This window comes from Ictalurus furcatus, chromosome 18, assembly GCF_023375685.1.
Source record: "Ictalurus furcatus strain D&B chromosome 18, Billie_1.0, whole genome shotgun sequence".
Taxonomy (NCBI): domain Eukaryota; kingdom Metazoa; phylum Chordata; class Actinopteri; order Siluriformes; family Ictaluridae; genus Ictalurus; species Ictalurus furcatus.
The window spans coordinates 23,532,726-23,553,496 of NC_071272.1; the positions used below are offsets into that span (position 1 = coordinate 23,532,726).

At 40.1% G+C, this 20,771-nt stretch overlaps 2 protein-coding genes across 3 annotated transcripts; one reads left to right on the forward strand and one right to left on the reverse strand.

Moving 5' to 3' along the window:
* Nucleotides 1-759: 759 nt before the first annotated feature.
* tlr22 (toll-like receptor 22) lies at nt 760-6,878 on the forward strand. The gene is made up of 2 exons (XM_053648041.1): nt 760-806; nt 1,747-6,878. Exon 2 carries the CDS (start codon nt 1,799-1,801, stop codon nt 4,694-4,696), a length of 2,898 nt encoding a protein of 965 aa, XP_053504016.1. The 5' UTR covers nt 760-806; nt 1,747-1,798; the 3' UTR covers nt 4,697-6,878.
* A 472-nt stretch (nt 6,879-7,350) lies between these two features.
* On the reverse strand, nt 7,351-20,551 carry hnf1bb (HNF1 homeobox Bb). Of its 2 annotated transcripts, XM_053648043.1 has the most exons (9): nt 19,854-20,551; nt 14,476-14,675; nt 13,961-14,222; nt 13,359-13,573; nt 11,700-11,845; nt 10,857-10,977; nt 8,945-9,088; nt 8,702-8,799; nt 7,801-7,961 (listed from the first exon to the last, which is right to left on the reverse strand). In XM_053648043.1, exons 1-9 carry the CDS (start codon nt 20,405-20,407, stop codon nt 7,941-7,943), a joined length of 1,761 nt encoding a protein of 586 aa, XP_053504018.1. In that variant the 5' UTR covers nt 20,408-20,551; the 3' UTR covers nt 7,801-7,940. The 2 variants fall into 2 exon arrangements, with proteins under 2 accessions (XP_053504020.1, XP_053504018.1); XM_053648045.1 differs by lacking the exons at nt 8,702-8,799; nt 8,945-9,088 and having other exon boundaries at nt 7,351-7,961.
* Nucleotides 20,552-20,771: the final 220 nt, after the last annotated feature.

Consider the following 20,771-nt stretch of genomic DNA (forward strand, 5'->3'; position numbering starts at 1 on the left):
CCCATGAGACTGCAGACCTTGTGACTATCCATGTCTTCAGGCTACATGGTATCCCCCAGGACTGACCGCGGGCCCCAGTTTGTTTCCCAGCTATGGATAGACTTCTGTAATGCTCTAGGGGCCATGGTGAGTCTCTCTTCAAGTTTCCAACCCAGACTAATGGCCAACCAGAGCGGGCTAATCAGGAGTTGGAAGCAGCGCTGCGATGTGTCACCACCAACAACCCCCCCACCTGGGGCTCTCAGCTTCCCTGTATTGAGTACGCCCACAACTCCCTGTCCAGTACTGCCACCAGTATGTCCCCCTTTATGTGTTCCCTGGGTTATGATCCTCCCCTCTTCCCCACCCAGGAGGGCGATATTGCCATGCTGTCAATACAGGTCCACATCAGGTGCTGCCGCAAGACATGGAAGGAGGTCCGTTCTGCCCTGCTCCACTCTGCTCAACACAACCTGTAAATCCTGTTGTGTATCACAAATCATTTTTATCTTTGAAACCATGTTTTCAGGGGCTTTAACATGCCTTTTTGTTCTTGCAAATATTTGTCATTTTAATTACAGTCTATTTGTTTACAATAAATTAAATACTGAATAGAATATTATTAATATTACTAATTATATGACAAATACAGCAAATCTCCATTTGGGGATTTTATATGATGAGGCAAGATAACAGCCTACCATAAACCTGCTAATCTGTGCTAAAAGTCCTCTTGTTATAGTTTTTTCACATGACATACTTCCTCATATCATTGTTACTGCAGCCCTGGGAGAGTAACCAAGCATGGAAATGTAGCGGAAGAAAAGGTATGTATATTTCCCATATAAAACATTTTAAAGCTCCTTTTTTTCCAAATTATAATCTCAGACAGATAAATCGCAAACTTCTTTTGTCCATGGCACTAGAAATATATATATATATATATATATATATATATATATATATATATATATATATATATATATATATATATATATATATATATATATATATATATATATAGATAGATAGATAGATATAGATATATATATATTTCTAGTGCCATGGACAAAAGAAGTTTGCGATTAATCTGTCTGAGATTATAATTTGGAAAAAAAGGAGCTTTAAAATGTTTTCAGACCAGTATTATTATTAGTTTGGGGCGGCTGTGGTTCAGGCGGTAGAGCGGGTTGTTCACTAATTGTAGGGTTGGCAGTTCGATTCCCGGCCCATGTGACTCCACATGCCGAAGTGTCCTTGGGCATGACACTGAACCCCAAGTTGCTAGTGATGGCAAGTTAGCACCTTGCATGGCAGCTCTGCTACCATTAGTATGTGAGTGTGTGTGTGTGAATGGGTGAATGAGAACCCGTGTAAAGCGCTTTGAAACCGCTAAAAAGCACTATATATGTAAGTGCAAGCCAGATTATCTGTTTTATCCATTTGAACCAGTTTCTAATTTCTTAATGTCTTGTATAAAATATTAATAATAAAATATTGGCCTAATTCAGTAAAGTCATGACAAAACTGCCTTTGTTCCTCAAACTTCCACTTTCTTGAATTTGGAGAAAGTTTCTGCAAAATGCTATTATATGATTTAGAACCATTGCTGTAATAGTGTATTATGAACTTTATTACTGCTCTTGTTATCCAGATATAACACAGGGTTGTGTATGACAACTATATGTGGTTGTGTATGTGTTTAAAACTAAGTAGAATCTTTACCACAAAATAAATCTGAGCGATTCGTGTGATTTTGCGTTACAGCTCTTGCACAAGGGGAAGTCATCTGCTAATGACTAACACATCCTGTTGAAGGATGACTGCAAATCTGGACAAGCTGTGCTCAAAGGCAACCATTTCACTAGCCGTTCTCTGCATATGCATCTTCAGTTTCCAAGTCAATGCGTTTTCATTGACAAACTGCACCGTCTCTGGTGCTCTAAACAACACTGAGGAGTTGAAAGTTCTTTGCTACAACATGGGCTTCTGTAAGGTTCCTTCGCCGATACCCAGCAATGTCAGATATCTAGACATGTCCTTCAACTCCATTTCAAACATCAGAGTTGGAGAATTTGATGACCTTAGTTACTTGAGGTACCTAAACTTATCTGACAGTAAAATCTCATGGATACAAGAAGGTACCGCAGAGCATTTTCCCCACTTGATCAATCTTAACCTGGCCAACAACAACTTGAACAGAGTGTCAAGAGGTCTACTGGACGGTCTAGCCGACCTGCAAGTGCTGCGTCTCGATGGAAATAACATCGAACACATTGACAAATTAGCTTTTAGTAATCTTCGGAATATGAAGGTGTTGAACCTTACGAAAAATAACCTCCAGCAGATTGCCAACATCAAACCAGTGATCTTGTCACCAGGGTTGGAGGAATTGTTAATCGGAAGCAACAACTTTGACGTTTTCAACTCGTATGACATGCCGAGGACGTCTTTGTCGCTGAAAAAAATCGATTTTTCTTACAATCCCTTGACCAAGTTCCAAATAACTGAAAATATATTCCCAAATCTAGACTACCTTGATATATCATACTGCGGCCAAAACAGGACAATGCTATGGAATATTACTGATAAGGCTTTTCTGAATTCAGTAAAAGTACTGAATCTGACCGCAGTGCACATTACAGAAGAGAACATCGCTGCTATACTTCACGAGGTCTCCTGGGCTTCCTTGTTTAAACTCAGATTAAATGAATTGAAACGGATGAACACAAAGACTCTGTTGCAGTATGCATGCTTGCCTGGAATTAGGGTGCTACGCATGCAACGCAACAAAATCTCAGAACTGACAGCTTATATGCTTGATCCCTGCTCTAACTTGACCGAGCTAGACTTTGGAGATAATGAAATATCACATATTTCTCTGCCCGTATTCAAAGAACTAACACAGCTGAGGGTACTCCATCTACAAATTAACAGACTGACCAAGGTCGAGAATTTGTTCCGAAATCTTCCGTTGCTTGAATTCCTAGACCTCAGTAGAAACAGGATTACTAGGTTAACCTGTTCAGACTTTGCCAATTTAACACAATTGAATTCGCTGTATTTGTACAGCAACAGAATTTCGAAACTTCCTTCATGCGCGTTTAAAGATCTGAATAATCTCGAAATTTTAAGGCTGGGGTCGAATAAATTGTTGACAATTGACGCTGCTTTTGAAAATGACTTGCCTTCTTTGAAGGTTTTGCAACTGACATATAATAAGTTAAGCACACTACCCAAGGAGAGCTTTAAGGGTTTGTCTAATCTTAGGACCCTCGACATCGGGGAAAATCAGATTTCTGAGATTGAACCACATGCGTTTTCAGGACTGCTAAATCTAACTGAATTATTACTTTCCTCAAACAGGATAACGGATAAAGCTATACGAGACGAGGAAGTGTTCTCAGGCATGCCTGAACTGAAATCGCTAGAAATATATAGCAATTTAATTTCTTACGTCGATGATACATTGCGGATGCCCCCTTTTCTACTCTTAGGTTCGCTGGAGATTTTGTCTATTCATAGTCAAAGACGAGGTTTTGGTAAAATTCCCTCAAACCTTCTTCAAGGTTTAACCTCCTTGAAAATGTTCTATGGTGGAAGCATGAACCTGAAATATCTACATCCTGATACGTTCAACTCCACTCCTAAACTTTGGTTTTTGGACCTCTCAAAGAATTCATTCGCGGATGACAAATCCATAACCGCCGACGTTTTCCACCCGATCCCAAAGCTGAGTAAGCTCATCATCTCAAGATCTCAGATTCATTCTCTGAATTTCGTATTAAATGCAAACCTCTCCAGGCTGTCAGTCATTAAAGCGTCTGAGAATATGTTAGACGTCATCAATCAAACGCTGATTCGGTCACTCCCTAAACTGAGATTCCTCGATTTAATGAAAAACACCTTCACTTGTGACTGTAACAATGCTTTTTTCATTGAATGGGCTTTGAAAAGTAATTACACCCAAGTTGTTTACCTGAGTAGATATACCTGTAGCTACCCACTATCGCTGAGAGGCAAGAGCATTTTAGACCTCAAAACAGAGTGGTGTAATGTGAATATAGACTTTATCATGTTCGTGTTCAGCTCTGTCATCGTTACACTTACCCTTCTGGTGTCGTTCATTTATCAGTTCTTCCAGTGGCAGATTTTGTATGCGTACTACCTATTCGTCGCCTTCCTGTATGACAGCAAAAGGAAACAGATGCACCAGCAACACGGATTCAAATACGATGCCTTTATTTCCTACAATGCCCAAGATGAACCTTGGGTTGTTGAGGAGCTGCTCCGTAATTTGGAAGGTGAGCAGGGCTGGAGACTCTGTCTGCATCATAGGGACTTTGAGCCAGGAAGATCCATCATAGACAACATCATGGACGGGATATACAGCAGTCGAAAGACCATTTGCGTGATCACGTACAATTATTTGAGGAGCACGTGGTGTTCCAAGGAGATCCAGATGGCTAATTTCAGACTGTTCGATGAGCAAAAGGATGTATTAATCCTGATATTCCTGGAGGACATTCCTACCCACCAACTGTCTCCCTACCATCGGATTCGTAAGCTGGTGAAGAAGAAGACTTACCTCAAATGGCCCCAAAATGGAGAATATAGAAGGGTTTTTTGGCAGAAACTGAGAATGGCTTTAGAGACAAAAGAAGGCCCAGAAGAGGAGAAATCTCTTCTCAATGGACAAAGGGAATGTGATTATTGAACTAACCTTAAACTGTAAAGTTTATCATTCATGCCAGGGGTGTCAAACTCATTTTAGTTCAGGCGCCACATACAGCCTAATTAGATGTCAAGTGGGCCAGGCCAGTAAAATCATATTATAATTACCTATAAATAACAATAAGTCCATGTTTTTCCCTTATGTTTTCGTGCAAAGAAGTACATTAGGAAAATCTTCATATTTAATGAAATATCCTTTTACAAAAACATATCATGAACAACCTCATATTTCTTAAGACAAACATATGCAATTTGTTTCTGATTATCATTTACATGTGTGCATTACAGCTGGTCACAGTGTAATAACAAACTGCAGAAGGCGCATTGCTACAGTCTGCTGTTCGGTCCGAGTCCCAGACTTGTGCCGCGTCTTCTACTCTGATTAAAACAGTGCGCCCCTAGCGGATAATTTAGGAATAGCATTTTATTAAAAATGTCTAGTTCATGTTTTTTATGCTTTTTTTCACTTTCAGACTTTATCCTGCTTGTCGGATTGAACCCCCTAGCAGGCCGGTTTTGGCCCGCGGGCCGTACGTCTGACACCCCTGATTTATGCAGTCTGTTTTTTTTTTGTTTGTTTGTTTTAATCAAGGAATGAAATTGAATTTCATTCCGTTCTGTGTGTCAAACACTGTCTCATTGTTTCAGATATAAGGGTATAGTTAGAGTGGTGTGGAGATACAGGAACCGTGTCAGCAGCTCCTCTTCATCTAAATTTGCTGACCTTTGAACCTAAAGTGGGCACAGTACGTGCTGACACGGTATTCATTATTCAGAGTAGTGCTGAACAATGGGTTCTGTCCTCACTTTGTTCTGAATTTTACCCCCCAGCAGGAGTCCCACCCTCTACACAGGAGGCTATAATGGCCTCGTACTCTGCAAAGCTGATTATTTTGTACAGGAAGAAATGTTCTCTATATCATTGTTTACAAAAAGTTAATAGAAAATGCCTGAATCAGAGGGCTAGATCCCTCAAATCAATTTATTATTGCTAATATAAACAAAAACAGATCAAATTAAACAGTAACTGTTGAATGTTTGGATCATGTGTGTGACTACATTTTATAAATCGGTATACGTCCCAAATCTTCATGACTGCACATTACCTAAAACGACTATTGATTATGGGGATTAAGTGAGATTAGACAGTGCGATGTTAGTTAAAAGACTACAACAACAGGGTGGTGCAATGTGACCCGATGTGAAGCGGAGCTACTCTTACCACCCAGAAATATGTATAAACAATCCTCCGTCCTGAAGACTTTCCCATGGCGGAAAACGAAAAAGCTAATCTTCACCTCGGACTGTTACGAAACTGGAGACTCCTTCCGTAAATGTTAAATAAACATTTTTTCTTACAGAATACTTCACCATATCGAGAATAAAGTTAATAATTATAGTTAATGTCCTAAGCCTAATTCACTTGCTTTTCTCTTTTCTGCAATCTCCATAATAATAATAATAATAATAATAATAATAATAATAATAATAATAATAATAAATTGGCATTTGGCACTCACACTTAGTGTGCCCCCTATTGGTGAATATGTAAACACACCATTTTGTTACATATATTGTAATATACATACATATATATATTGATTAATATAGTGATTAATAATCAATGTGAATAAAAAAAGGCATACAGTTTAATACATACTGTGAAATATTTGTTAGACAAACATCCTCGAAAATCATTTGTAAAAAGAAAACGCAAAATCAGGAATGTAATTATCATATTACAGTTTTTATATTACACACATTATGAGCTTGTCCTTGTGTCTGATGTACATACTACAAGAGTTTCGGTGAAGACAATATAAGACACTGAAATGTGACACTTAAAAAAAAAAGAAAGACCAGTATTCATTTCTAGTCATCATATCCCATCCATATGCTCATATACCAGCAGTATGTTTTTTTTTGTCCCAGTTTACCGTAATAGACTTGTGGTTTTCTCTCAGGAAATATATCTATTTTAATCACAGTCTGGAAAGGTCATACAATAAAAGGAAAAAAAAAAAAAAGCTTAATGACTTAATTTGCTCACTTCCTTGGAGTGGATCGCTCAACTGATTTTTCACACCCTTTGAGCAGAGGACCAGGTCAGAAGAGTCAGAGGAAATAGACCTAATGGGCTGAATCTAAAATAAACACCCCTCCCTTCACAGTGCACATTCTCACAGTCTCCCTCAAGCTATTAGCAAACTGGGAATTATAATTACATGTATATATATATATATATATATATATATATATATATATATATATATATATACACACACACACACACACACACACAAGGTGTGTAAGGTGTATATATACACACCCTATATATATATATATATATATATATATAAAATACCTCTCAGCTACAGATATAGATGTACGATGACATAGATATGTATATCAGTATAGTGATGGTATAATGATCATATTCTTGAAAAAAATTGCAATTTACACAGTTTTACAGGAGTATAAATATGATTAAACCAAGTCCAGAATTTACACAGAAAGCAACATTTGAAGCAACATTTCTTTTCCCCTAGGAGGGAGGCGTAAAATCAGTCCCTGAGAGTTACTCTCTGATGTTCATTATATGCAAAAGGACTGAGGAAAAAAACCTGGAAACTATAATGAAATAAAATAAATGGGATTTAATTATACAGAACTCATTGTCTCTATAATATCAGAATTGTACTACTACGCAGTCTGACCATTATTCTCTCTTGCTTGACCTCACGCTCCATCTCGATTTCACTTTCGACCTGAAATTATAGGAATTATAGTCTTGGACTATTTACACTGAGGCGATTGATGCAGCATTCGTCGAGCGAAAGGAGTTCACGCCGTACCAGAGAGTCCGTGATTGCCGTACCCGGTGTAGATCTATGCAAATTCTACGTTCAATAGTTCGTCAGACAGCTAATCGGATGCAGAGGTCGCGCGTTCACTCTGACGTTTACATTTTGGATGGGAAATGCCGTGATGCCACGTCGGAGCCCTTAACAAGCATATGTTATGCCGTAGAGTCAGTTCTCCAAATGTTTTCCAGCGCTTTCATCCCTCTTGCCTGAAATAACGATTCCTGTAGTGTTCTTTAGTGGTTTATTGCGATCGCAGTGCTCTTCTTAATGGTGCTTTGGCTTGAGAGGTCGTCAAGGCTACTGCGGTAAGGCACTCTTGTCGCTTAGCTGCCGAGGAAGTATTTTCACACCTGTGCCATGTCACCAAGCCTGCAAAGGGCACTGAAGTGAAGAAAGGAGCAGGTTAGAACAGTCCGGGGAATGTGCTGTTTTTAAATGATGCGTTCAGAAATATAGGTGTGTTTTATTTTTAAAAACATGTAAACGACTGAGCAATTAGAGCCGGGTTAATTCGAGGATTACAGTAAAACACCAGAAAACGCAACACATAGTAGGATATCTAACATTTTAGTCAGAACTGAGATGTTTGTCTCGATATCGGAAAATTACTGGATCGTTTTTATTAGCTTTTTTTTTTTTTTTATTAGTGACTATTTTTAGGCAAACACAACCCCTTCTTATTTTATTTTATGTTCCATCACCTACCAGTTCCAGTCAACCGTTCTAGCTCTCAGCCCTGATTGGCAGCGGACAGAGAGCACGCCATCCGTCCATTTTTCTCTCTCGTCTTCCGCCGTCATTGGACATAAACCCTCTCTGATGTCAGTTTATATGTTAGATAAAAACTTTGGTTGAGTCATCTGTCTTTTAGTGAGAGTTCCTTTCATGCTAGAAGTGGCTGAATCAGGGCGAGTACGTTGCAAGTGGTGGCTCAGTGTTTAAGCTTTTGTGCTACAGATCAGAAGGTTGTGAGTTCAAATCCCAATGCTGCCTATGGAGCAAAACCCTTAAACTGCTCACTTGTATCATTTTGCACGTATGTGTACTTCTACTATCTACATATGCTTGTTTCGGAAGCTCGGAGAAGTAAGATTTTAAGCGGTGAGTGTATAAAGATGTACCTGCTTGCTGGAACCCAGATGAGAGATCGCACTGGTGTCCATGGAAGAGAATCGAGAAGGGTGAGAGTACTGAGGAGGCTCCTGCTTGGGCGAGTACACTTGGGAAGGCACGGAAAAACCGAGTCGTGATCGTTCAACTCAGAATGGAAGGATAATTCGTAAACTTCCTTACCTTATCAGCGGTTAGAAGTATCTAATGACGCTGATTGTTTATACATGTGCAGGTATGCGCAGTGTACTTACTGTGTGTGTAGGCCTGCTGAGACGAGTGTGCAGTAGTAAGTGGTGTGAGGCTGGGGCTGTGTGAGAACTGCATGGGCTGCAACGCCGTCAGTCCTGACATGCTGTTAATGATGGGCATGTTCTGAGACGGAGGAGCGCTCAGGCCTGAGGGAGAAAGGTGGTGCTGTTATTGTACGCGTCGGATTACACAGCACCGCACTGCACGTAGTGCTCTTTCAAGTATCCCTGCACTAAAAAGCTCCTCTTGTATGGTTACTTCCAGAGATACGAGGTCTGTATAACAGCGATTTGGGAAGTCTGATGTATGAGTAGTGATGTCATGAAATTATGCAGATTCGGAGCAGTCACATATGATTTTACTCATAACTTCTGTGACTAAAAGAACCAGAACGGTTGGTAGCTATGGAAGCTAGCTAGCTAACTAACTTGGGAGTAGTTGGTGATGCAGCCTGGCACAAAGCGGATTATCTTCCTATACGCAGCATTTGATGAAGTGTTTACTCTTATTATACCGCAGTAATTTGCCAAAGATGATCATTTTCCTTTGTTTAAAAAAATGACACATCGTAACTTTTATCTGTTTATGATTTCTAACGTTGTAGAACGTTCACAAAACAAGTCTGTTCCTGTTATCGTTTCATTACAACAGCTATAAGCGGTCGTTCCTTCGATTTCTTTTGAAAAAAAGCGACAAAACTGCAGCTCGTTGAAAAAGAAAAGACAATCTTTATGTCTACTTGAGACAAATGCGAGCGAATTAAGTAACAGTTTAGCGATTTACGAAGGCAGGAGGAGAGGCTTAACAGTGATTTACTCTCATTGACTAGTGAGATCTGGAGCAACAGCTCGAATGTCCAGCTGATGATGATGATGATGACAACGCTCCGTGCCGCTTCTGAGAACTCATCTTGAAAAAACTGTCATGTGATACTTACCCAAACCTCAAATATACATTACGAACTCATATACTGACTAGGTAAGTAAGTATTTTCCACTACAAATTACAAACACTACAAACCCTCTACTTCCTGGTTAGGGAGCTGTCCATCCAAATCTCACTAGCCAATGAGAGTAGATCGCTGTTAAGCCCCGCCCACATGCAAGATTTGTGCCGGAATGGTAACCGTAAACTTGTGGAGCGTAAACGAAGATTCGTAAACCGTGATTAGCGAAAAACGAAGCTTAGAAAACTGTTAACAAAGAACGCTGTTTATTTCAAGACCGTGTTGAGTTCACTGTTTTCAGTTTCAGAGTGGTTTTTTTTTTTTTGTTTTCTTTTCTTGAAAAGTTACTTTCAATACTTTTGGCACAGATTTAATTCCATAAAAGAATGAGTAACGCAGGAGTGGTGTATTCTTTCGGCTACAGAGAATAACGAGGCTCACACATGAAGTGGGCAATACCTAATATGTTGCAAAAGGAGGTAAAATTATTTATTACATATCGATTGTATTCGAATAACGTAGTCGTAGAGCAACAGAACATTTCTATTCATTTTATAGAAAGTGCTGCAAATAACTTGCGCGCGAATGTTTTTTTTCTCTCTGTGAGACCGGGTTGGCGTGGAGCGTTTCCAAATTGCATATCCATGCACATATTCACAGATCCTGCCCTTCTTAATGAGAGGAAGGTTATAGAGGCGGTCCTTTTGATACTAGTAAAGATGTTTTAGTAGTTCCTTGTTCATTACACAAAAATGAAGAATGTATTATTCTACACAGACACTTTTATCACGTCTCATTCGTTTATAGGGCAAGAGAACCCGAATACTATTAACATATTACTACTGCCTATTAAATATTAACATACAACTACTGTCTATTAATAGCTCGACAAGAGTCAAAGCTCAGTGCTGCAATGAAAAGTCAATAAACGTGGTGATGAATCAGAGGTGAAATGGTGCAACACTGACTCTGAGCAGCGAGGGTCATGATGAGACTCTGGGCCTGCTGGTGATGGTGTGAGGACTGGGACAGACTGTGGATGTTAGTCAGAGTGCTCACAGGGGGCAAGACTCCACCCGAGGCCGAAATCTGGACACACACACACACACACACACACAAAGTAAATACATAGAAGACCAGAATAATGCTTGGTTTCTCACAGAACAAATACTCTGTGTATCTTCTATGTAAGGAATACAGTAGAACATGGCATGCTGCTGTTCTAGGAAAACAATCAAGGACAGGAAGGATCAGAAGCGGAGTTACTGTTACCAAAACCACATAGCTGATTATTTTCTACACTATAACAGCATGTCCGAAGGCTTTTGTCCCGTTTATAATCCATGACGATTTGCTGATTATGATCTGTGTTTATTAAAGAAGAACATGTCATTGTTTTTTTTTTGGTCCATGTGTAATGATTAATGTTGTGGAATGTCACCAAATCCAAGGTTTGTTCTAACAGTAAAATAACTGCAAACAAGGCTGTAACGTAACAAGATGTGGAAAAAGTGAAGCGCTGTGAATGCTTTCCGGACGCGCTGTATACCAGGCGGCAGGTGAACAGTCAGTTCGCAAAGTGTCGGATGTGTTGGAAACGGGAAAAATGTGATAAGTATTTAAAAGTTTGTTTTCAACCTGAATAAAAACCGTCGCGCAGACGTGTGAACACCTGTATGTGCGCGGCTAATCGACAAGATTCTGATAGTTGTGGCGAGATGTGTAACATGAGTGGACAGAGAGGCTTCGACTTCCTGTATTTTAGTGTTTAGTGCATTATACAATCACAATCACGCTACACAATGACTCACCATCTTGGCTTCAGGGGACAACAAGCTGTGACAGGGGTCCAGGCCAGGTGGAGACACCTGCTGTAACACCGAGTGGCTGTTGCCATGGTGACCGATGCTCGTTGAGGAAGTGACATCACTGCATCCCGGTTGGCTGTATCTGAGTTCTGCGTTGAGAGACGTAAAGACGGGTCATTTATACTTTCGCAAAACCGAATGTCGCTGAACAGAAAGAACAAACAAATCGGATTAAAATTAAAAAACAACTAACCAAAACTGGGATGTATTTTTCAACGAGAGTGAACAAGAGGAAGAGGAAACGTTTCAGCTACACAGACAATGGTCCAATGTATCTGACCTTACCTACGTCACATACTTTACTGTCAGCTAATCAATAAGAGTCGCTACTAAACAAACATACCGACATGTCAGTCCCAACCGTTCTTAAGCTTACTTTCGGTTTCTCTCTGTTCTATCTTTTAAACGTTCTCTCGTGAAATATCTCGTGATACTTCTGAATCGACTCTGACGGACGTTATTTCCTTTCCTCTAATCAGTTGTCCACACAAACGCACAATCTAAGATCGCTGCAGAATACACAGTATAAGTAAACACACAGGCCTCTGATTCACACAGTTCTGACGTAACGCACAATCCAAAAGCAAACATTTAACGAAATTCGCCGTACGTCACAGCTGTAGAGACGTACACGGTATACATAACACTCTGTATACACATATAAGAACTCACTGAACGTCGAGAGTTGAAAGGTTCCTAAAACTGTTTCTTAAAGTGACTGATTTGTGTGTGTGTGTGTGTGTGTGCTGACTCGTATCTGCCAAGCCCTGATTCCCGAGTTAACCGAAGTCTGACCCCAAGCATGAGGCAAGACTTTTATGTGTTCCGCTGTTAAAGGTGTCTAAAGGTGTGGCTTTGTGTGTTAACCAAGAGAGGAATTTTGAAAGAAAACACACAGACACCCGTACACACACTGTTCAGTGCACTCTCTGGCTCATTTCCTTTCCCCTTTCGGATTTCTAATTTTACCCGCCGTTAGGTCATACATTCAGCTCGAGAATTATTTGCACCCTTGGGTAAAAAGAGTAAAAATGTCTTCGTGGTTAATTAACTCACGCTGAAAAAAAAATCGAATATTTTATTGAAGTAAATTTACAAACACTCCGGTTCTCACTCCAGGTTTCCTCCCACCTCAACAAAAACATGCTAGTAGATGGACTCGCTACGCTAAGTTGAGCCTCGGCGTGTTTGAATACCTCAAGGTGTGTGTATGTGTGTGTCTGAATCATGCATATCCCATCTAGAGTGTATACAGTGTATGTATATATTTTAACTTAAGGGTGCCAATAATTTCAATAACTCCGGAGCTGAGTAAATGTGCCTTTCGGGTGCGTTCCTTTTGTCTTTGTCAGTCAGTCAGTCCGTTTCTTTAATTCTGGGAGGGGTTTTTTTTTTTCTCCAAGAGGTAATGTTGTAAACATCTTAAAGAAAACATAATGATGCTATTTGGTTTGAAAGTGAATTTGAAATTAAAATCAGCATCATGTTTAAAATCAGCATATTAAAAACGTCATGTGTACTGTCTCCTCTTGCAATAAATAAATAAATGAATGGATGAATGAATGAAGACACAGTAAGCGTGACCGTGTAGGTGAATCTTACTCGTATCTGGGCTGCTGTGATGGTGCTGGCTGTGTGTGGGAGGCAGTAAGGGGTTCAGGCTGTGAACAGGATACGTGTCCATAGCCAGCTTCTGTCGGAAAGCTTCTTCTTTGCGCCGGTTAGCGAACCAGTTATAGACGCGAACTTCTGTGACCAGGTTAGAGCCGAGACCGTGAGCTTTAGAGGGTGACACACCCCTCTGTACACACTCGGCCCTGAGGGGGGGAAAAAAAAAAAACCCACATAAATTCTCATCGCGTTCTTAATAAATATTTTGCTTCTTAGCTTTCATTTATTTTATTTTAATTCCTCCCCCCATCACATGACAGTTACTATATGCAGAGGAGGACGTCTATCCTCCTCTGAGACACATGCAGCTAGTTTTCGAACCGCTCTCCACGCTAGCTCGCAGGGCAGCTGAATACACTCTGCGAACTAAAGCGCTAACTAACTGACCTCACAGACACCCGTCGAGGAGTCAGCGATCCCTGCCAGCCAGAGAGCACGGGCAATTACGCACTCTCGGACTCGGGATCTGATATATATATATATATATATATATATATATTTATGTATATATTCGACAAGAAATGGACTTGTACCTGTTGCATTCCTCCACCAGCGCTTCTCTCTCCTCTTTGCTGGGGTTCTTCTGCCTCTCGTAGGCCTTGTACAAGATCTCCTGAGACGCCGGGCCCCATTTGAAGCGGTTCCGCCTCAGTCTTTTTGAACCCGGCACGCCTTCGTCCGCGAGCGTCCCTGACGCTGAGCCCACGTTCTGCCCGCTGTGGTGGAATTCTGGGAAAAAAAACAGGACCTGATCCTGACTGCCCGAGTCACTGGAGCCCTGAACACGGTCAAACTCTGTGAAAATAAGACGTGATATATCACAGGGTATACCTCGGACGTTAACGCTGTGCTTTGGATCAAACAACAAGAAATAATAAAGTACCTTCTAGTAAAACTGCATGATCACGTATTATATCACACATTATATGGGAATTTTTAATATAATATAATATAATATAATATAATATAGAAAACATACAAAGGCTTTATAGAACTTGTTCGGTATGTCCACCATTTTAAAGCACAATAAGGATAATGGCTGACTTACGCCGGTCAATCTCTCGTTGTTTCTGGACATACCAGGCGTAGAGCGAGGCTCGTTTGGTTGTTTTCATGGGCGTTCCTTTGTTCAGGTGCTGCGAGAGGTGAGACTGATTCAGTCCTGTCACGTCCACCACCTCGCGCTGAGGAATGTTGTGCTGCTGCATGTAGCCTTTAATAGTGCGGGCTGCGCGCCACGGATCCTCACTGCCATCCAACACAGAGCAAACGATTTCAGTGATAATACGAATACTACTACTATCACAAATAATACTAATAATACTACTATTACTACTACTACTACTACTAATAATAATAATAATAATGACATTGCATTGATGATGATGATGATGATGATGATTATTGCATTGTTATATGTTACAGAAAATATTAAGATACAGCGTACAGTAAACAGTTTATTATTACGCTTTGCTTGTTTAAGAAATCTTTAGCCAATAATCTATAATAGCGTAAAATCTATTAGTTTTTCTTTTATTCTGAAAAATATTACATATACAAATGTACAGGACGACGCATTAGTACATGAGCACGTCCTACTACAAATAAGCATTATAAGTATTTATTACATATTTATTTGTGTTGCTGTTAATAATATTGTTAATTTACACCACAATAACTATAGTCTATAAGACGATATAAGGTGTATTACGATGTATACGCCTACAGGTCGATTATTTCAGATTACATTACTACACACTGTTAATTATTCTTTCAGCTTAAACTGATATTTCAAATTTTGTTAAAAAAAAATAAAAATAATAATTTAAAAAAAATCACAAAAATACTCTGCTCTCATGGATATCAAACTATTGCAAACACAACATGGGGTTGTCCAAAAATAAAATACATCTTTGTTCAATATAGGTGTGCAACAATTATTAGCACCCCTATGAATTCAAATGAGAAAATATATTTGAAGTATATTCCGTCTGATATTTTACATTTTTAAGAGCGAGGAATATAGCTGTGATGTGCGGCAAAAGGTTGTTGAGCTTCACAAAATGGGGCGTGGCTATAAGAAAATAACGCGAGCATTGAAAATGCCCATTTCCACCATCAGGGCAATAATTAAGAAGTTCCAGTCGACTGGAGATGTTATGAATCGACCTGGAATTGGACGTGTGTCTATATCGTCTCAACGCACTGTGAAGAGGACGGTTCGAGTGGACAAAAAATCTCCAAGGATCACAGCTGGAGAACTGCAGATGTTAGTTGCGTCTTGGGGTCAGAAAGTCTCCAAAACTACAATCTGAAGTCACCTACATCACCACAAGTTGTTTGGAAGGGGTTCAAGATAGAGATTCAAGATTCAAAATAGAGCTTTCTGGTAATAAACACCAGAGGAGGTTTTGGAGCACACAGAGAGGTAGCCATATGGAAAAGTACCTCATGCCCACGGTTAAATATGGAGGTGGATCTTTAATGTTTTGGGGCTGTTTTTCTGCCAGAGGACCTGGACATTTTGTTAGGATACATGGCATCAGGGACTCTATCAAATATCAACAGATATTAAGTGAAAACCTGACTGCCTCTGCCAGAAAGATTCAAATGGGCCGTGGTTGGATCTTCCAGCAGGACAATGATCCAAAACATACATCAAAATCAACACAAAAATGGTTTACTGACCACAAAATCAAGGTCCTGCCATGACTATCCCAGTCCCCTGACCTGAACCCCATAGAAAACCTGTGGGGTGAACTGAAGAGGAGAGTCCACCAGCGTGGACCTCGAAATGTGAAGGATCTGGAGAGGTTCTGTACGGAGGAACGCTCTCAGATCCCTCGCCATGTATTCTCCAACCTCATCAGGCGTTATAGGAGAAGACTCAGAGCTGTTCTCTTGCCAAAGAGAGCTAGCGCAAAGAATTGACTAAAAGGGTGCCAATAATTGTTGCACACCTATATTTAACTCTTTTTGATAAATCTGTGTTGTGTTTGCAATTATTTGATATCCATGAGAGTAGAGTATTTTTATGAATTTTTTTTATATCAAAAGGTTAAACAATAAAGCCACTTATTCACAGCCTTCACAGCTCATATTTACCAAGGGTGCCAATATTACTGGAGGGCACTATATACTACTGTTAATTATCATTATAATTACATATTATCACATAATTGTTACATATATTTAAGGCTAAGCATTTCACTCTGACACAATCACAGTGCTTTTAAGTCCAAAGTAGTCACAGTAAACCTATTGTTACATATTTTACATTACATAATAGATTAATAATCATGTTAGTCCTAGAATTGGGAAAATTTCATTAAAAAAAAAAGCATTAAAAATAATGGGAATAGATATAATAAAAACAGACTTTTTTGCACTCACACACATCATGTGTGTGTAAGAAAGGTACTGCGATGATGATAAGAGTAATGGAATCTGCATCGTGGAGGATCACGGACGCTTCACTTCAATCCGCAGATGTTATTTGTTTTAGGAAACAAGCCCTCGAAGGTGTGCTGATTAATGTCTATAGCGTTAGACAATGAATAACCAGACGTCCTTTCTCTCCAATCAGGAGACTGTGTATCCTTCTGTTTATGATTCATAGAAATAAATTAATGAAAACAACTGCACGTGGTGTCGCGTCGAGTCATCGACTGCAGAAACACTGACGGCCTTCACTAGAGGTGTGCACCGAGACTGGACTCCTGCGGGAACCGAAATAACGAGTCACGGGAGCGGACGGTCTTTAATTTCATGCGGGAAGAAGTATGAGGGCAGATATGAACCTGACAGGACGAAGAAAGGCCACGGCGATTAACATGGGAGCGTACCGGACGCGGCGTGACGCATGTAGCGCGTTCACTCGTTCATCTTTAGTGAAGGATTTCTTTTGGGTCTCTGTGGTTTCAATTACTAACCCGATTATATTTTGGAAAACAGACCCAAGTACGTTTTTTTTTTGTTGTTTTTTTTTTTTTTACAAAGCAGGCGCGAAGAAAAACAATAACTGCGGGAGCGTGCGGGAATTGTTCAGAATTCCTCTGGAGTGGGATTAAAATAAAGCACTCAGAGTTGGGCAATATCAACATATTATGTCACAATACACTTTTCAGAGATATCATCGTGAGATATTTTTTAGTAAATAAAACACTTCCATATAAAACTTTTATAAAGTGACTCGAAGCAGCTGGTGTGATGCTAAAATCGTGTACCTAACCTTTAAAATTGTAAAAAAAAAAATTAATAATAATAATAATCATCATCATCATCACCGCTTTTCAGTGTTAAATATTTTGCCCTGATTTTTTTTTTTTTTTTTTTATAAATGAAAAATGTTTACAAATTTTAAAACAAAAATAACTGCATTAGAAATGTGTGTATTAAAAATATTAATTCAATTCGATTCAATTGTATTTGTATGGCGCTTTTAACGACGGACGTTGTCTCAAAGCAGCTTTACAGAAACATATAAACACAGGATATGGATTTTAAGCGTGTGAATTTATCCCTATTGAGCGAGTCGGTGGTGACGGTGGTGAGGGAAAAACTCCCTGAGATGATATGAGGAAGAAACCTTGAGAGGAACCGGACTCAGAAGGGAACCCGTCCACATCCAGGTAACGACGGATAGTGTGAGAGTAAAAGAAAGGTCATTATTTTTTTAACATGAAGTCTGTTTGTTGAACTCGTCCACTGTTCACTAAAGCAGACCCGAGCGCAAAACTGCATGTGGTAATTGTAAATATTAATAATTACTCTTTGTTAATAATGAACTCATATATTATTTTTTTTTAACAGTTTAATTTCAAACTCAACACCACTGTCTGCTTGTAAGCAAACCTATATATATATATATATATATATATATATATATATATATATATATATATATATCACCATACGGCAGAAACCGCCTTCACGGATCGTGACATGATATTGGTGTCCTATCGGCCAGTCTACACCAAGCAAAAAAGCGGAAAAACTTTTCATGAAGCTAAAACATTCCCGGTGTAGTCATTTAGATAGAAAACAGTACACTCGTACAGCGTTTACACTTGACACTTGCGAACGCTGTAAGAGTGCATTAGAGTTAAATAAACGAATGAATTCCTATTTTTAAAGAAATAACTACACACAATGTGCCTGTGAATTTTACTGTAAGACTTAATCGCTTAGACACTGACGTAAACTCAACACTACTCTGTAGCTGAATTCATAGTGTGAGATAAAAATAGAGTTAATTCAGCATTATGCAAACTCGCTGTTCTCTACTGCTTTACTGTGTTACTACGATTTCACTTTATGACACATAATAACACGGTTATCAAAGTCTGGACCATGATACTACCATGATTTTACTATGGTACTTTATGGTTTATGTTTATTACACGGTTTGTGTTTATTACATATTCAATCATGATGGGCCTTACTTAGTACTAGCGTAAGTCTTTACTATTTTGAGGTGACTATGCTCGTTATACCTTTATGTCTGTCACTAGTGTCTAATAACTTGCATTATTAGCTCTGATTGTTCTCAATAAACATTTTTATTACAAACCTACGAGCTACCGAACGTGAATTAATAACCTAAATTCACATCTTATTATTCTTCATTGTCGATTTTTAGGTTCTAAATAGCATCGTTTGACTGGTTGGTTTTTTTTTTTATTATTATTCATTTGTTTGTTTTGTTTTTTTTAAATGTCTTGCTTTTTTTTTTTTAGTCTTTAGTGATAACTACAACTCTACTTCTCTCTCTAATATAAAATATATACGAGTGCATTAGTGATTTGTTCAACTTTTATCGGGTCCTAACTAAATATGTAGGCTATTAATTCCTTTCAAGTGTACTGTACAAGTGTATTATCATAACTAATAATGCAATAATGAATCATTTTTGTCTAGATATGCAGCAATAAAGGCGAATACACGGTGAAATAAACATTTACGCGAATAACAGGACGTTAATTAACCCCTATATATGCGCGTGTTCCTTAAGTTGGAGTGTTACCCAGGTAAGTAAATAAATAAGTAGGTAAGTAAATAGTAGAGAAGTCGTTATTTGGTGTTTGTAGCTGTGTAGCTTTCTGTCAGAGAGCTGAGGTGAGGTGAGGTGTGTGTGTAGTGTGTGTGTGTGGTGAGGTGTGGTGAGTGTGTGGTGTGTGTGTGTGTGTGTGGTGAGGTGAGTGTGTAGTGTGTGTGTGTGGTGAGGTGAGTGTGTAGTGTGTAGTGTGTGTGTGTGTGGTGTGGTGAGGTGAGAGTGTAGTGTGTGTGTGTAGTGTGTGTGTGTGTGTGTGTGTGGTGTGGTGAGGTGAGGTGTGGTGAGGTGAGTGTGTAATTTGTAGTGTGTGTGTGTGTGTGTGTGTGTGTGTGTGCGCGTGGTGAGGTGTGGTGAGGTGAGTGCGCGCTCACGCCAGCATGCGCTCCACCATGGCGCGCTGCTCGTTCGCCTCCTCGGTGTTGAGCGCCTGCAGTTCTCTGAGGATGGGCGGCGTGTCGAAGTCCTCCCCGGACTCTGAGCCTTCGTCCCCGGACCCTTTACTCCCTCTGGCTTGCAGGGTCATATACACCGGCTTGGACTCCGTATCGCTGGCACCGTTAGCGCTGGCTGGGGATAAGGGCTTCTCGGTTTTGATAGGGAAGCCTGGCGGACGCGGCTCTAGGTCGTGCAGCGCCTGCACGAGCTCATCCTTGGTCAGTCCCGAGTCCAACAAGGCGCTCAGTAACTCCTGCTGAAGAGACGTCAACTGCGACACCATGTCAGCAAACATGAAGCCGGTGGCGAGGAGGTCCTCGCAGCTCGGGGAAACGCGGCGGAGCTGAGCAGAGCACAGCTGCGGAACACTGCTTCGGACTGCACTCGACCACGAGACCGCACCGTGGTGTGATAACGCACCTGCCGAGGGGGCGGCGCACCTTGTGTTGTGGGCGGGGCTACCGCTAACACAAATGCACAAATACTCCATCCTCACTCCTCTGCTACTTCTGCTCTGATTCTAATGCATAGCAGACCTATTTACCCAATATGGCCAAAAGTTTGTGAACATCACTCTCCATCACACCCATAAGTGGTTCGAGCATTTAATTTGCTTGCAGTAGAAAAACCACTGGCTCAAACAACTGTCCCCGTATGACAACGCCCCTGTGCACAAAGCGAGCTCTGTGAAGGCACGGTTCGCCAAGGATGGAGTGGAGGAACTCGAGTTTCCTGCACAGATCTCTGAGCTCAACCCCACTGAACACCTGTGGGATGACCTGGAACGTACCCGAGACCTCCTCGCCCCACATCAGTACCTGATCTCACTAATGCTCTTGTAGCTGAATGAACAC

Excerpts from the sequence above, each read along its gene's own strand:
- tlr22 (XM_053648041.1), top strand. The coding sequence starts at position 1,799 with ATGACTGCAAATCTGGACAAGCTGTGCTCAAAGGCAACCATTTCACTA.
- hnf1bb (XM_053648043.1), bottom strand. The coding sequence starts at position 20,407 with ATGGAGTATTTGTGCATTTGTGTTAGCGGTAGCCCCGCCCACAACACA. Across the intron at positions 13,574-13,960 it reads CTGGTGGAGGAATGCAACAG|GGCCGAGTGTGTACAGAGGG; the intron begins GTACAAGTCCAT and ends TCCCCCCCTCAG. Across the intron at positions 7,962-8,701 it reads ATCTGGGTTCCAGCAAGCAG|TGCCCTTTGCAGGCTTGGTG; the intron begins GTACATCTTTAT and ends TCTTCACTTCAG.